The 15012-nt window shown below is 43.3% G+C and overlaps 1 protein-coding gene and 1 long non-coding RNA gene across 2 annotated transcripts in view; one reads left to right on the forward strand and one right to left on the reverse strand.

Moving 5' to 3' along the window:
* The window catches only part of LOC310762069 (amine oxidase [flavin-containing] A-like), a 29842-nt gene extending 25500 nt beyond the window's left edge, over positions 1 to 4342 (forward strand). The window contains exons 14-16 of the mRNA XM_083612564.1: positions 807 to 918; positions 1859 to 1921; positions 2453 to 4342. Of these exons, the coding sequence (XP_083468690.1) occupies positions 807 to 918; positions 1859 to 1921; positions 2453 to 2614 (337 nt within the window). The 3' untranslated portion in view covers positions 2615 to 4342. The remainder of the gene's footprint in view (positions 1 to 806; positions 919 to 1858; positions 1922 to 2452) is intronic.
* A 3946-nt stretch (positions 4343 to 8288) lies between these two features.
* LOC310762091 lies at positions 8289 to 9544 on the reverse strand. Its single transcript, XR_014547847.1, has 2 exons — positions 9259 to 9544; positions 8289 to 8870 (listed from the first exon to the last, which is right to left on the reverse strand). It is a non-coding gene; the product is annotated as an uncharacterized lncRNA (long non-coding RNA).
* Positions 9545 to 15012: the final 5468 nt, after the last annotated feature.

Below are 15012 nucleotides of genomic sequence, written 5' to 3' on the forward strand. Positions count from 1 at the left end.
CTGGGGATTACTAGTGCTGAGGCAAAATGGGAAGGCTGCATTTCATACAGCATTTTTGTTTCTTGCAGAACACATCACCCACTCATTCCTTTTTTACTGTGTTAGGTTAGATGGTATGTCACCATTGGCTAGGCAACTGGACCCAATGTTCTCTCCTCCGGCTCCAGTCACAATTAGCAGAATATTTGGGCTAGAATGTGGACAGAGATTCACATCTGAATGTTCAACCAAGTCCACATCCTGCAACGATTAGTACTGCATAATTAGACGTGATAATTGGAGGCAGGGCAGAGTCTTGCTGCACAATACAAATTGACAATGATGCTGTCAACAGAACAGTCAAGGGTGGCACAGTTGGGAAGCAGAGATGCTTTTCCTTTCCATTTGAAACAATAGCCAATTAGGGTAATGGCGTAATCATGAATGGGAGGGGGAAAATGAACAGTGAAGTGGAAGGTTCTGTGAGTTTTCCAAACATTTGCACCTTCCCTGAAACAACTTTCACAGTGTTACTGGCCACCACAATCTCTGCCAAGCAGTGCATGAGATTTCAAAGAGGGTCTTGGCACTCAACCAGGGTCTGTGTTCCTTTGGAGAAAATGAGACACAGTGGAGTCTGCAATGTCTTTGAAATATGATTTATTTACACATGTTTACACATATTTATACCAGATCTGTAACAATAGCAAAAGTTGAACATCATGAATATTTGATGCTATTCTGCCTGCTACTGTTCAGTAGCCTAAATCTCTTTGATATCAGTACCTACCAAGTGGGACTTATGTGTTGCAATGTTTGTTTTACAGGGTCATTCGTCAGCCAGTAGGTAGGGTCTACTTTGCTGGCACAGAGACAGCTACTCAGTGGAGTGGCTACATGGAAGGTGCAGTGCAAGCTGGAGAGAGAGCTGCCAGAGAGGTAAAGAGAGCCAGAACTCACTGGGCATCTTCATTAAAGACCTAAATGATATAGCTGTACCAATGAGATTTTGGGTCTTCTTGGTATTCAAATTCAATGTCACTGTGCTAAAGAGAGAATTCTCAGCAAATCAGAAGGACCAAAGAAGAACAATAGAAACTAACATTCTTTTATAACAATCAGCTGCTAATGAATCCCAGCTATTATTGTTTAATGTATCCTTGAAATGCCTGAATAAAAGTTTTTATGTACAATAGGATTTTTTCAAACAGAATGCTAATTAAGCCAGAATATACTTGAATGGCGTGGAGCAGCTGCTTTAATTTAAACAATAGCTCTTTGTAGTCAAATGTGCACCATTCAGCTATCAAGTAAACCACTTCAGATGGCTCAAACGATAAAGGTATTAGGTGTTTGTCAGTTAACTTCCTTGTGACATCTGAACCTCTTTTGTAAACATGTTGCGGTATTTTCTGTATAAGCTAGATATTGAGGACTTGGATCTATGAATCTTCCTAGCTTGCAGTATTTGTGGGAAGTAAACATGGAACCAATTCGTATCTCACCTCATTGTCCTACTGAATTATGAGTTGCCCTTGTGGTGTGTTTATTTTTCCACATGGTCTGGTTTTGCACCACCAACATACTGGTAATGTTTGAAACTCGGATCATTTGGGATGGTCAGACAATGTGGTGCTTACCACATCAGTGGTGTACCTTCTGGGAAGCCAAGAGTTAGCATGGAAGTTAAGTGTATGATCTGTCTCTGATCTTAGATCTGATCTTGCAATGTGGGATTCTAGTGTGTGGAAACAGTGTCTGAACACCATGTGCGATGCAGGAAATGGCCCTCAGTTGTCTTTATCTCATTTCTGCCTTCATGACTTGCATGGTGATGAAAAGAATTACTGTTAGTGGGATATCATTTTCTGTCTTCCAGATACTGTGCAGTATGGGAAGGATTTCAAAAAATGAAATTTGGGCGACAGAACCAGAATCAAAGGCAAGTATGATTTCTCATGCTCTTTTTGTACGGCTGAACCCAACATTTCATTGTCTGGCTTATATGACTGCATCACTATAATTGATTGCCATATTATTATGAGGACACCTGATAGAAAAATAGCCATGAACTTAAAATGGAAATCTTGGCCTAGTTTCTAGTGTGTGCATTCAAGGTGGGCATATTTCATTAGCAGAAGCCCAAACAGCCCTGCATTCTCCCACTGGAAAAATTGCACATAAATAGTTTCCAGTTAGTTAAGTACAGTGGGAAAAGTCATTCCCATGCTTTGCAAGTCTCTCATTCTGCTCCTCAAACTGCCCATCTCTATCCCATAGTACCTGTCTCTACCTCCTTCTAGTTCCTGATAGTCTTGTAGTCTCACTCATTTGCTTACATACCAGATAGGGGTTCTTCTAGCTTTCATCTAGCAAGAGTTAGTTTCTGGCACCCTGTTTAACTGCATTGTACAGTTGCTTTATTTGTTGTTAAAATTGCTGTGCTCTAAAAATGACTGCACATTCTACCTAGGATGTCCCAGCTTTCCCAATCACTACCACGTTTTTGGAGAGGAACTTGCCATCTGTCCCAGGCCTCCTGGGGTTCCTTGGATGTTCTGCTTTCCTCACCTCGCTGGCTGCGGCTGGACTTCTTGCCTATAAAAAGGGACTTATCTTCCGAGAATGCTTCTGAAGAAAATGTTTCAATTTCGCCCTTCATGCTGGGTATTGTATTTTTATCGTGGGAACTGTATTTTTATCTGTTGCTTTTATAAGTGGCCTTGAGTGGGTGAGTTTTACCCATAAAGGTTGCCTATAAATATTTTCAATGAACAAATGTTGTTCTTGGAGATAGGTATCAACACATCAAAAAGAGTTTTAGTGTCCATTTAAAAATCAAGTAGTGGTGAAGCAAAAGTTCTATTTTCTAGTTCAAGCCCCCTGTTGGGCAAAAGGATCCTGCATAGCTGGGGGTTGGACTAGATGACTCACATGGTCCCTTCCAACTCCACAATTCTATCATTCCTCACTTACTTTTATTGATTAAAGTCAGTGGCCTTTTATCCCTTATGCCTTTTGAGAACAAGCCAGAACAGATACTTTGCACATTTCACAATGCTTTTGGGAAAATTCTGTTTGTCTTAATTTTTTTTTTTTAAATCTCACAGTGAACAAATCAATGTTAAAGGCTTACTCTAGTGGCTCATTAAACTAGATGTTTATGCTGTCAAGTGCCTGTTGTACTTAGTCTACTGCCATTTAAAATGACAAAACTGTAATTTTGTAAATTTTGCAACTGTAAATGTAGTTTCAGCTATTATAAGATATGAGGTTCAGCATGGATTTGACTAAAGAGAAATAACTAGCATTAAGTGCAAAAGCAAGGTAATAAAGTTGGCAAGAGAGATAATTTAGGATTCCCAAGGCTCTATAAATAAAAGTGAGGTTACGATACGAGATGTGTGTAATTATTTTACATGTATTACTTTACAGAAAAAGGTATAGAATCCCTCACTATGTTCTGAACACATAAGAAGTTGCTTTGCCATTTTTGAAACAAGAGTAACTTACAAACCCCTTAATTAAAAATAGAAACTAGGGAAGTAGAGTCACACTTGTGTAGAAAGCTAGACAAAATGTTTCCCTTCTGACACAAACAAATAAAAATAAATCAGCTAAATGAAAATGGGTTGTATTCTGCTAAGCATCCTTATTTCTCATAACTCTGTGGGATAGTTTAAGTTGACAGACAGTGAGTGGAATTAAACTAAGTTTCTCAGAGTAGACCCATTGAAATTGATGGGCATGACTGAGTTAGATCCATTACTTTCAGTTGGTCTGTTCTGAGTGAAACTTAGTTGACTATCCCCCAGAAACTGACTCATGGTCATCTAGTGAGCATGGTGGCTGGACAGGCATTTGAACCCTGTTCTCCTCAGCCTTACACAGTACTCTATGGGTAATCAGTGGCTACTAGCCACAATGGCTATTCTCTGCCTCCACCATGATTCTTCTGAATACCAGTTGTTGAAAATCACAGGAAGGGAGGAAGGAACACATATCTTGTGTTCAGGTCCTGTTTGTGGGTTTTCCACAGGCATCTGATTAGCCGCTGTGAGAATATGTTGCTGGACTAGATGGGCCACTGCCCTGATCCAGCAGTTTTTTCTTATGTTGTTAATGTCCGATGATAATGTGACCAATGGTTCCCGGAAAAGACAATTTACTTCAGGTAATGTTATACAGGTATGTAGATAACTGACAATTTGGTGATAAGGGTATCCAAGTCTGTTGGTGCTCCTCTCATCATTAACTACCTTTGTAAAATGGTAGATACGATTTGTGCCTCTTATCTGTGTAATTTAGTGAAATGTGCCTTTGAACATTCCTTGAATTGCCATTAAAGTATCCATTTAAAACACTCCAGATCATTCAAGCTGTGTCATTTTTATGTCTATTGAAGGGCAATTTGTCTGCTGCAAATTACACCCTCCCTGCAAATGCATATACGCACAGCTTTTAGGAAACATGTCAGAGCTCTGTAAAGGAGGACGTTGTGACAGCTCTAGATGCTAATGACCTTGGCGCAGGGAGAGGGGGAGGGAGGCATTTGGACAGAAGGACGAAGCTCTCACAAGTGCAGCAATGGGTGCACACAGAATTTTGCTATGTTTGTGGCTCTCTGAATTGAAGCAAGCATGATATGTGCACAACTCTGGGGGAGTTGGGTGCTCAGATTCTTTCTTGGGGGTGGGTGTTTGAGGAGGGACGGCCAAATGGCAATGTGGCACTCAGGAATGCCCGGCTCTCTCTGAACTCAGCAGGAGCCAGGGCATTCCTCAAAACAATGCTGCTTACCTGGCTTCTCCAGAAAGGGCAGGGAAGATGAACATCTATGACGCATGCTGGAGAGCCTCCCTCTCGAGAGTGGAAGTGGTGGGGTGGGTGGAGGACTGCCTCTTGCACTTCTGCCTGAGGTGGGTGCTTCACCTCGACTCATGGGTAGGCTGCCTCCGGCTCCAAGAAGCATTGGAGAAAAGACATGACTTTGTATCCCCAACATTAGTATCCATGTAGAAATCTCTCTCTTTGGTGCAGAAAGAAGTACCTCAGGTTGAAGTTCCTGTTGTGTGTTATGGCTCCAATGCAGAATGGCCTTTTGCATTGTGCAGCCCACTTCTTCTGCAAGTGGATCAGCCTTGCTGCTTTGGGGCATTTAGGGGGAACCTTTTATTGGCTTGCGAAGTGGTTATATTGTTCCGCAGCTGCTATCTTCAATCACTTAACATTGCCTTGTGCTGTGTTCCAAAACTTCACACAGAGAAAAGCACTTCTCATGACTGTGGGAGCTGCAAATGGGATTTCGACTAAAAGACTTTCATTAAAATTGGCAGTGTCCTGCTGCTTGCTGACATGATGCTCCTGCTGGAAGCAACATCTTTCTTTTGCTGCGGAATAAATTTATACATCCAATTTCTTCCTACTTTTTGATGTTTCTGACAACCAGCTCAAACTTAACAGAAGTAAACTTAAATCTTTCTGTAAAGTAGATACAGTGAAGAACATGCTGAGCTTTAGCTGCAAGGACAAAACCATTCTTCTCAGAACACTGGGCTGAATCCAAGTACTGTTGCCATAGAACTGCTGTGTGTGAATAAGTGCCCTGAGTCAGAGAAGATGTGACACTATGGATCTGTTGTTTGAAAAGCCAGCAGTATGAGCTGGAACATCTCAATTTCATATTGTTTATCTCTGCGAATAGGGATATAAATACCCAAGGATTTCTTTCATTAATTATGTTGACTGGTTCTGTTTTTGCTGAAACCAGGCTATGAACAGGTGTAAACATTACAATTCCAAGACCGTTGTGTAGCATATTGGTTACTAGATATATAATTGGTTGCAGACCATTGTGTTGCATAGTAAATGTTGGCTTCAAAAATACTCTACAGTGACATTGCAGGGCTCCTCACACTCATCAGGATATCAAAGAACTAGAAAAATTGCAAAAATATTGGCAACCAACAGCAGTAGACAGCATGGTTGGCGGGGGGGGGGTGATGCTCATCTGACCTCTGGTTCGTCACATCCCTGCCTTTTAGGGGGAAGGGAGAGGCAGTGGCAAGTTCAGCATGATGCAAACACACTGCCTGGAACACTGCAATGGTCTGCACCATGCTGACCTTGCTGCCACCTCTCCACCCCATTATGTAGCTGTGATGCAACCAACTGGAGGTCAAATGACTGGCATCACCCCACCACGGCATCCGCTACAAGCATCTAAAAGAATCAGGCAGATGTAGCATCTTCTCTAAGAGGAAAAGCTATGATATTCAGGGATCTTTCATTTAGAAAAAGGCAACTTCGTGAACTAAACATGCATGAATTGGGGGAATTATAGTTTTGCAGGAAGGGACTTGCCTCAGCAACAGGTGAGGGAAGGGTCAAATATTCTCACCCGCTGCCCCCCACCTCTTCTCCACTTTGCATTGCAAGAGCAAGCTGTCAAGCTTTTTCAAAATTCGTTGTTACCCAATAGCAGTACAGACTGGGGTGGGGTGGGGTGCAGTGGCGTAGCGTGGGGGGTGCAGGGGGGGTCGGCTGCACCGGGCGCAACATCTGGGGGGGGGCGCTCGCACTCGCAGCTCTCTGCCCCTACCTGGCTCACTCACTCTCTCTCACTGCAGTGCTGGCTGTGCGAATCCGATCCGAGCTGCTGGGTCGCCGCCCACTGTGGAGGGGGTGGGTGCCAGGCGTGCGGTGCGGAGAGAGAGCGAGGGACTATCTGGGGAAGGGACAGTGCAGCGGCCGCCCAGCGCAGCGCTGAGCGCGGGAGAGAACCACACCAGACCAGACCAGGCAGCAGCAAGAAGAAGCTGGCAGCGGCGGCAGGTTAGGGGTTAGGGGGCGCAAATTACTTGCCTTGCCCCGGGTTAGGGGGCGCAAATTACTTGCCTTGCCCCGGGTGCTGACAACCCACGCTACGCCACTGGTGGGGTGAGAACTGTCGTCCAAAGGGATTGGAAAGCCACCAAGAAGGCTTGTTTCAGACTCTCATAGAGACCAATACTAAGACACTGATGCAGGCTTGGCCTATTTGTTTTGTGTATTTACAGACGGGCTGGTGGCATCTGTTCATAGTTCATGTTCCCAGAGTCAGCTTCTTGATAGGCATGGCTGAGTGTTTACTCTGTCAACACTGTGAAAAGGGGTAGGCAAATCAGTCTGTTCCAGTTCATGCCTCTTTCACATTTGTTGATGCATAAATCTGTCTTGTCCCTTTTCTACAGTCAACCATGTTTTAAATCCACGCTTTTAAACATTTTAAACACATATTTTTGCACATTTCTAAACTTATTTTGATAGTCTCTCTCTTTTGAGCAGAGAACTGCATCAGTACATTCTGTAGAAGAGCCAGGGGACAACTTAGTTCCAATTCACACATTAATCTGGGAGGGAAGGGTCAGATTGGTTGCAGGTTTTTCTGTCCTATCTAGGACACCACTGATATTTGTGGTGATGATTAAAAATATATATATCCAGCCCAGCTCTCTGAAGGGGAGGCAAATTGTCCTTTCCCTCATCAACTGATGGATAATTTGATGGATGGGGAGAGGATGATACTCCTCTCCTTGGCTGATCCATGCAGATCAGCTGAAGAGGTGGGGCTCCATGCTTCTCTGTGGACTTGCCTGTGGACTTGCATGAGTGGTAACATCTACTATTGCCATGTAACCCCTAGCAGGTTGGCCAAGGGTGACAGAAAGAGTTAGCCACCCCTGCCATAAGCAACTACAAAATATGAATGATATCCACCTCATCCAGTAAACCCATTGATATCCATGGATGTAAATGCATTGGGTATCACCTGTTAGGATTTTTATCTATCCGAGCTGCTCCAGAGAGTGGTACTATGATTGTATAAATCATGTGAGTGTCTGAGAGAGCGTGAGAAAGGAAGTCTGTATTATCTTTTCCTTCTGAGTACTATTGAAAGTTAGTTTCACTTCTGTGTGTGTCGCAGGTTTCTGTACTGGTGTTCAGAGAGCACAGACGTACTGGTGGAGTCTCTGTATATAAGACTGTAAATAAAGTAGTTTTAGAACTACAATTGAATCTTTTTTCTACCATGATATACCAGAAGACTGGCATGCTCTGTTCAGGAGAGAAGGATCGATTATTACTAGCTACTCTGGACTGAAGGAGATTTACAGCCAGAGAGAGCCACCGGAGAGACGCTCCGAAGACTTGGGAAGCTTGCAGCCTTCCCAGGGCATTTTTCCAACATCACCCTGTGTTCACACCTTGACCAAATCAATGCACCGTGGAATGCAGGGACTGCCAACAATTATAAACAACAAAAGACATTCAGTGTGGCAATGTTTATTCCTTTGAGTTGAACTTTTAAAAAGGTTCACAGCTGCCAGATAAAAATATCTAGAACAGAAAAAGCAACATAATAAGGGACTCAAGACGAGATAGCCACCACAGAGGCACTTAAGAAAATGCCACAATCATGTAAGGCACAAACAAACCATGACTGACTGAATCCATATCTTGATACTGTGATGTTACACTTGTACAAAACAGATACGACGACTAGTACTAGTATGTGATCAAAGGAGGAGAAAGCTCAGCTGCAGGTTAGGTCAGTATAATTTATTTAATTTAAAACCCCCTTTATAAAAACCTGCTTTGAAGATTTTCGCTTTTATTTCCACTGGAACAGAAGCTCAGCCGTTAATAAGGTTTCAGGGAAGAAGATGCTGGAAGGAATATTATGTTTAATCAATGGGTACATTTACTTAGGGAGAACTGTTAACTTTAAATTGCACTGTTCAAACTTGCCCAGGTCTCCTGTGGATTAACTCTTCCAGTTTTCAAGCACACACTTTCCTAGTGTGTTGTAATTTTTCCTTTTCTGTGAAGCAAATACCGTATTTTTCGCCCTATAGGATGCACTTTTCCCCCTCCAAAAATGAAGGGGAAATGTGTGTGTGTCCTACAGGGCGAATTCAGGCTTTCGCTGAAGCCTGGAGAGTTGCTGCAGCCTGCAGCCCGAAGCACGGGGCACCCTCCGGAGGGCACCCCGTGCTTCGCGCAGATGTCCGCAAGCCTTGCGCGCCCGGCGGGAGTTGCCGCCGGGCTCGCAAGGCTTGCGGATAGCAGCCTGTTCCTGGGGCTGGGGTCGGGGGAAGCTCGGGCTTCCCCTGCCCCACCCCCACGGCGGGGGGGGGGAATAATTTTTTTAAATTCATTTCCCCCCCAAAAAACGAGGTGCGTCCTATGGGCCGGTGCGCCCTATAGGGCGAAAAATATGGTATTTTATTTCTCCACTCTTCAAAATAGGCTTAAACTTTAGAAGCCTGCCTCTGCACACCGTTCTTATAGCACAGTAATATTCTAGACTAATTTTATGCTAGTTTCAGTTCCATAAACTGAACCTCTTGGGGGAATGGGACTTTCCAGAAGATGAAATCAGCTAGAGGAAGTAGAGTCCATCCCTTTAGGATAAAATAGAGCCCTTCTCTTTCTGAGAGTGTTAATGAGCATGTGGGACCTTTCTGAAAAGTGAGCTACTATTTAAAAAACCACTGCAGATTTGGACAGGCCAACATCCAAGATGGTGTTGCCTAAAACAGAGGAAAATATTAATTACCATGTGCATGCGTTTTTGTGGCAAGGATGCAGACATATAAAGTTTTTAAAGTGTTAATTTTCGAGTTTGAAAAACTGAAATTTTACTCATGGACAGCCTTCTAGTGTCGCAGCCTTTAGGAGATGCATGCTAAATGTTCTTCAGATATCACGGTATTGCAACTTTTTCTGCACTTCTCCATATCTGCTGCCAGGATATTCCTACCAGATGAAACTTAGTTAAAACATCTGAAAAAAATGTAAGTGCCATGCAGACACCACTGCTCATACAGGCCCTTCAGAGCAGATCCCCATGCAGATCAGCTGGGGCAAGTACAACTTCAACCCAGTGTGGACACGCAGGGATCAGACCTCAAAGACAGATAAGAGTAGACATACTTGAAGCTGGCTGCTTATAGGTATGTTAAGTTAATCTCTATACGAACAGGTCAGCGGTTTCAAAATGCTGGCATTGGTCTTCTCTCCAGCACTTAATAATCTGCTTGATTTCCACTGATAATTAGAATTCAGGTGTTATCTTGAAACAGGACATCTTGCAGCAAAGATGGCAGTGTTTCTAAAGCCTTTAACAGGGTATTGCCAGAATATTCATCTGACTCAGTGCAGAGAGGGGCCCTTTAATGAACTATGCACCAATTCTCACTGCCAAGTGCAACAGCTGATTTTTCTGACCCCTTTGACATTTAAAACAGCAATACAATAGTTACAGCTCTGCAGTATATGAACAGATACAATGGCTTTCAAATGCATTGATATAAGGGGCAATTAGTGCACACTTAGCAGCACCTTTTTCTCTTCATTGTCTCCTGGGCTCTCCATGTTCCTTCCCCTCCAGTTTTTGCAACCTTATCTTTAACCTGTAGGACAGCACCATAGTCATTTACAGAAAAGATACAGCGAAATGTTGCCGTGCTCCTCTTATTCAACAGCCTTCATCAACATCAATGGTGCACAGAGTCCTTAGTTCACTATGTCCTAAGTGTCACTTTCCCACAATTTGACATATTGATCTGAGTACTGCAATTGACAGTGGGGCATGCCTCTATGCCAAAATAGTTGAATTCATTATCCACAACACACACACACATGCACACGTGCGCACGCACACACACAGCCTTCAATAAACAAATGAAGTGATGAATGGATTGTCTGGCTCCCTCGAAAGATGCTGGCATTGTAGCCTGCTGCCCATTCCAGAATTGGGCATGTACACACACACACACACACACCCTTTGGTGATGTGGCTCAACAAGGGCCATCCAAACTGTGGCACTAGGGTTAACTTACAATAAGCACCCTGGTTAAATAAAACACTGACCCAGACATTCATTAAAAAATATTGTAGCCATAGCAGCATACATGCTGTCTTTACTGAATCACTGAAGTGCAGTTTTAAAATTGTGTCAGATTTCCAATCACATATCACAGAGAGTCAAGTGGCACTGCACAGAACAAGCACTTACTTTAAAATGTCATCAAACTCCATGCTGTGTTATGTGCCTTACAGTCCTATAATGCCTTTCAGAGGAAGTAATTAAATTCCTAGTGTGAAGGGAAATCTCTGTCATGCCCTTCTTGTAAGCTCCACAGAGGCACCTAGCTAACCAATGGAGGCTGCAGTCCTAGATCCACTTAAAAAGGTAAAGGTAAAGGACCCCTGGCAGTTAAGTCCAGTAGCGAATGACTCTGAGGTTGCGGTGCTCATCTCGCTTTACTGGCCGAGGGAGCCGACGTTTGTCCGCAGACAGTTTTTCCAGGTCATGTGGCCAGCATGACTAAGCCACTTCTGGCAAAACGAGAGCAGCGCACGGAAACGCCGTTTACCTTCCTGCCGGAGTGGTACCTATTTATCTACTTACACTTTGAGGTGCTTTCGAACTGCTAGGTTGGCAGGAGCAGAGACCGAGCAAGGGGAGCTCACCCCGTTGCGGGGATTCGAACTGCCGACCTTCCAATCGGCAAGCCCTAGGCTCTGTGGTTTAGACCACAGAGTAAATCCCACCAAACTCAGTGGCACTTACTTCTAAGCAGACATGTGCAGGCTTGCACCACACATTGATAGAGTACAACCTTAGATTGACATTTCATCTGAGGATCCAAGCAAGGCAACCTCTGTGTTCTTTTCCTGTAATGTTGTACGACATCATACACATTTTTGTCCATAAACAAGAAATAGGATGCTAGTTAAAGTATGATGCAAAACAGTCGGTTGTAAGTTAACGAAACACACCTCAACAGATTAAGACGCTGTCATTTTATGAAGTCTAACACAATTTATGAGGTGACAGCTTAACAGTTTGCATCTTCCTTCTCCCATCTGACCCTGATTTTGGTTCTGAACTCTCAGAGAAGTTTATAAATTCATGAGAATAAAACACGCTGCTCTTAAAGATGTTGGTCCTAGCCTTAGAGGGGGGATTGCAACATGCTGAGTGCCCAGTATTTGGCTTGTAAAACCCTCCTCTTCTCCTTTCCCCACATTATCTTAGGTATGATCAGCATTTATCAGCTCTGAAAGATTAATCACTTGGTAGATAAGAAGGTTGAAGAAAACATCATCCCTGTATTGACCCCAGTTCTTGTTTTCTCCTCAGCTAAAGAGGTGATTGGAGATGGCAGGCACTTTAAATTCTTTGCATGGTGCTGGAGCTTAGCGGTACCCGCACCATGTGTTGGCTTGGGGTTTTCCCATAGCAACCTTTTATACTGTTAGTGTAAATTCATGCCCAGAAACTTGTTTCCATTCATGGATTGATGTAGAAGAAAGTTATATTGAAATATGTGGGACATGCTTCCAAGAAATGTTGCTGAAAGAACAGAAGTTCAGCAAGTTCAACCTTTTGCCTAAAGGCAGGATCATTCATCCACCAAATCTCATAGGCCAACTTCCAGACCAGAGGTAAGACTTTAATGTGCAACCGATTTCTGTTTCTGAAAAGCAGTTGCATTCTCTCCCCCTCCCACCAAAAAAATCTCCACATTCTCATTTTTCTCAAGAAATGAGGAACTGAAGAAGGCGGGGAAACAAAACATTTGAGGAAAAGAATGATTAAATGGAAGAGCTGAGGATTGTTGAGAGTGTTTGAGTGCTTTTTTGAAAATGATCAAGAAGTAATTCACAACCCAGTTTTTCATGCCTGATGGGTGAATTTATGTGACTGCTACATCATAACTTAGTTAGAACAGGGGAAAGGGGTGCAGTAAAGGAAATCACATTTTGCATAAAATGTGCTGTCTTTGTTCCCCACCTCCCTCAATTCTGCCAAATACTCCTAGGGCTGCATGCTTACTTACAACAGCATAAGGAAATGCTTCTTTATGGGATACTAAAGCAGAACAAACCACAAGCAGCTGTATGTTCACCTTCCCCTCCTCTCTATAAACTAAATATTACAGGTGCTACAGATCCTCTCATACTACCTGAACGGCCGTCACTGACACCCAAGTTATACATAGGAAGAAACCCAGAGCTTCTGTGGTCTCGTATCTCTTTCCTCTCCATTCTTTGTAATTTCTAACAAAACCAGTGTATAAAGCAAGGTTCGGTGAGCCTTTGGCTCTCCAGATGCTGCAGAACTGCAACTCCCATCATCCCTGAATATTGCTGGTGATTGCTGGGACTGATGGCACTCATAATTCAGCAACAACTGGAGGGTGCCCCATCCCTGGTATAAAGTGACCTCAGGTTGGTCATTTCTTTGACCCCCTGCCTCACATTATTGTCAGGAAAACTCACTGTGCTAAAATGTCACATTGCATTATATTTTATAATGTCTAATACATTACTGAAAAACAAAACAAAGCAAAAACCAAACCCAGATAGCAAAGAGGCACACAGCTAATGTCCCATCTCTTTAGCCCAAAGACAAGTGTTTATGATGCTTCCAAAAGATGACTGGACTGTGGCAAAGCTCTGAGAGGATGAACTATGAAGCACAAATGTAAAATGCTTCATGACAGACCCTGAGGGGAAGAGGCCATTGCTTGGTGGATGAGAAGATGCTTTGCATGCTGACTTTCAGGTTCACTCTCTGACACCTGTAGCTAAAATGAATTCAGATACCAAGCTGCTACCAGCCGGAGTGGGCAATCTTGGGATAGATGGACCAGTGATCTGACTCTGCAACCTGTTATTATCACAGACTTGCCTTCAAAGACCCAACTGTGTGATACATTTTTGCATTTGGGTGAAATAATAATCAGACTTTGACATCCGATTACCATAATGTTCCTTGTTTAGAAAATATCAATCTGACAAGTGACATTTGTGGAATTATTATTCTTAAGAAAAAAGTTCAATTGAATTCAGTAAGATTTAGTCCCTAGTAAGTGTGCACAGGAACACTGCCTTGAATTACTAATTTCTTTAATAATTAAAATGGAATTAGCCTCACCACTGTTTTGACGAACAGATTCTAATTAGTGATAAAGCCAAGCACATTCTGATTGATGAAAAGAAGCAATTGAACAGTGCTTGCTCCCTCTGTGAGAAAAAGGGAAGGATCTAGAATTGCTGGCATGGTCCCAGAACCCAGCAGAGCCTTCAGGAAGATGAGGATATACAGGCTGTCCCGCTTGGGGGAAATCTTTAGCACCACCTCCTACATCATCCCAGCTTGAGGATGTGGTCCTTCCACTTTCCTTGGGTTCCAAATCTCCAGTAGCATCTCCATCTCTTCCATCTTGTAAACAAACAACAATAGTTCCAAGGGTCAATTAATGGAGCACAGCCAGGTCTTCCAGGGAGATGGGCAGACAGAACAGACCTTACCAGCTTTCATAATGCTTCAGCCCTTTGCTGAGACAATATCCCTCCACTGCCTGAAACTGGGAAGAGTACACTTCTATCAGCAGCCCTCACTGGGTATTCTCTGTGTTTCTGATAAGGCCTATCTGAATCTGGATATTCCTGGTGCAGAACCGGACATGACTCTTACCTGATGTGACACTGCTTACTAAAGTGTAATATGGCATGACCTTAATAGAAAATATTTAACTTAGGTAAGGTGGCAACAGGTAAAGTCTGTGATTGCTTTCACATGAGCCCTAAGCCCTGGTGGAACATGATAATTTCAGAACTCCAGTGTTCTTTAAGCTAGAGGTAAAGAACTTTTGGCCTACAACTCCCATTATCCCTGCCTATTAGCCATGCTGGCTAAGGCTGGTGGGAGTTGAAGCCCAACAACCAATCAGTGACGCGTGCTTTAAACCTTTTCAGTTTCAAGCCAGGAGCCACAAGGCTGGGTGGGAGAGAGGCCACACATAGACACGTTGACTTCTCATTACTAAAAACCAACATTTACTACTTAAAAACCTGCCCCTCAATTGCCTGAAAACTGCTTCTGAAGCTTAGGAGAACATGGAAGCAGCCTCCAATAGTGTCACCTGGAAAAGAAAAGGGGGCAGGGGTGGAGGCCACAGTGTGCAACAAGG

Source organism: Podarcis filfolensis (genome assembly GCF_964270895.1).
Source record: "Podarcis filfolensis genome assembly, chromosome: 4".
NCBI classification, from domain to species: domain Eukaryota; kingdom Metazoa; phylum Chordata; class Lepidosauria; order Squamata; family Lacertidae; genus Podarcis; species Podarcis filfolensis.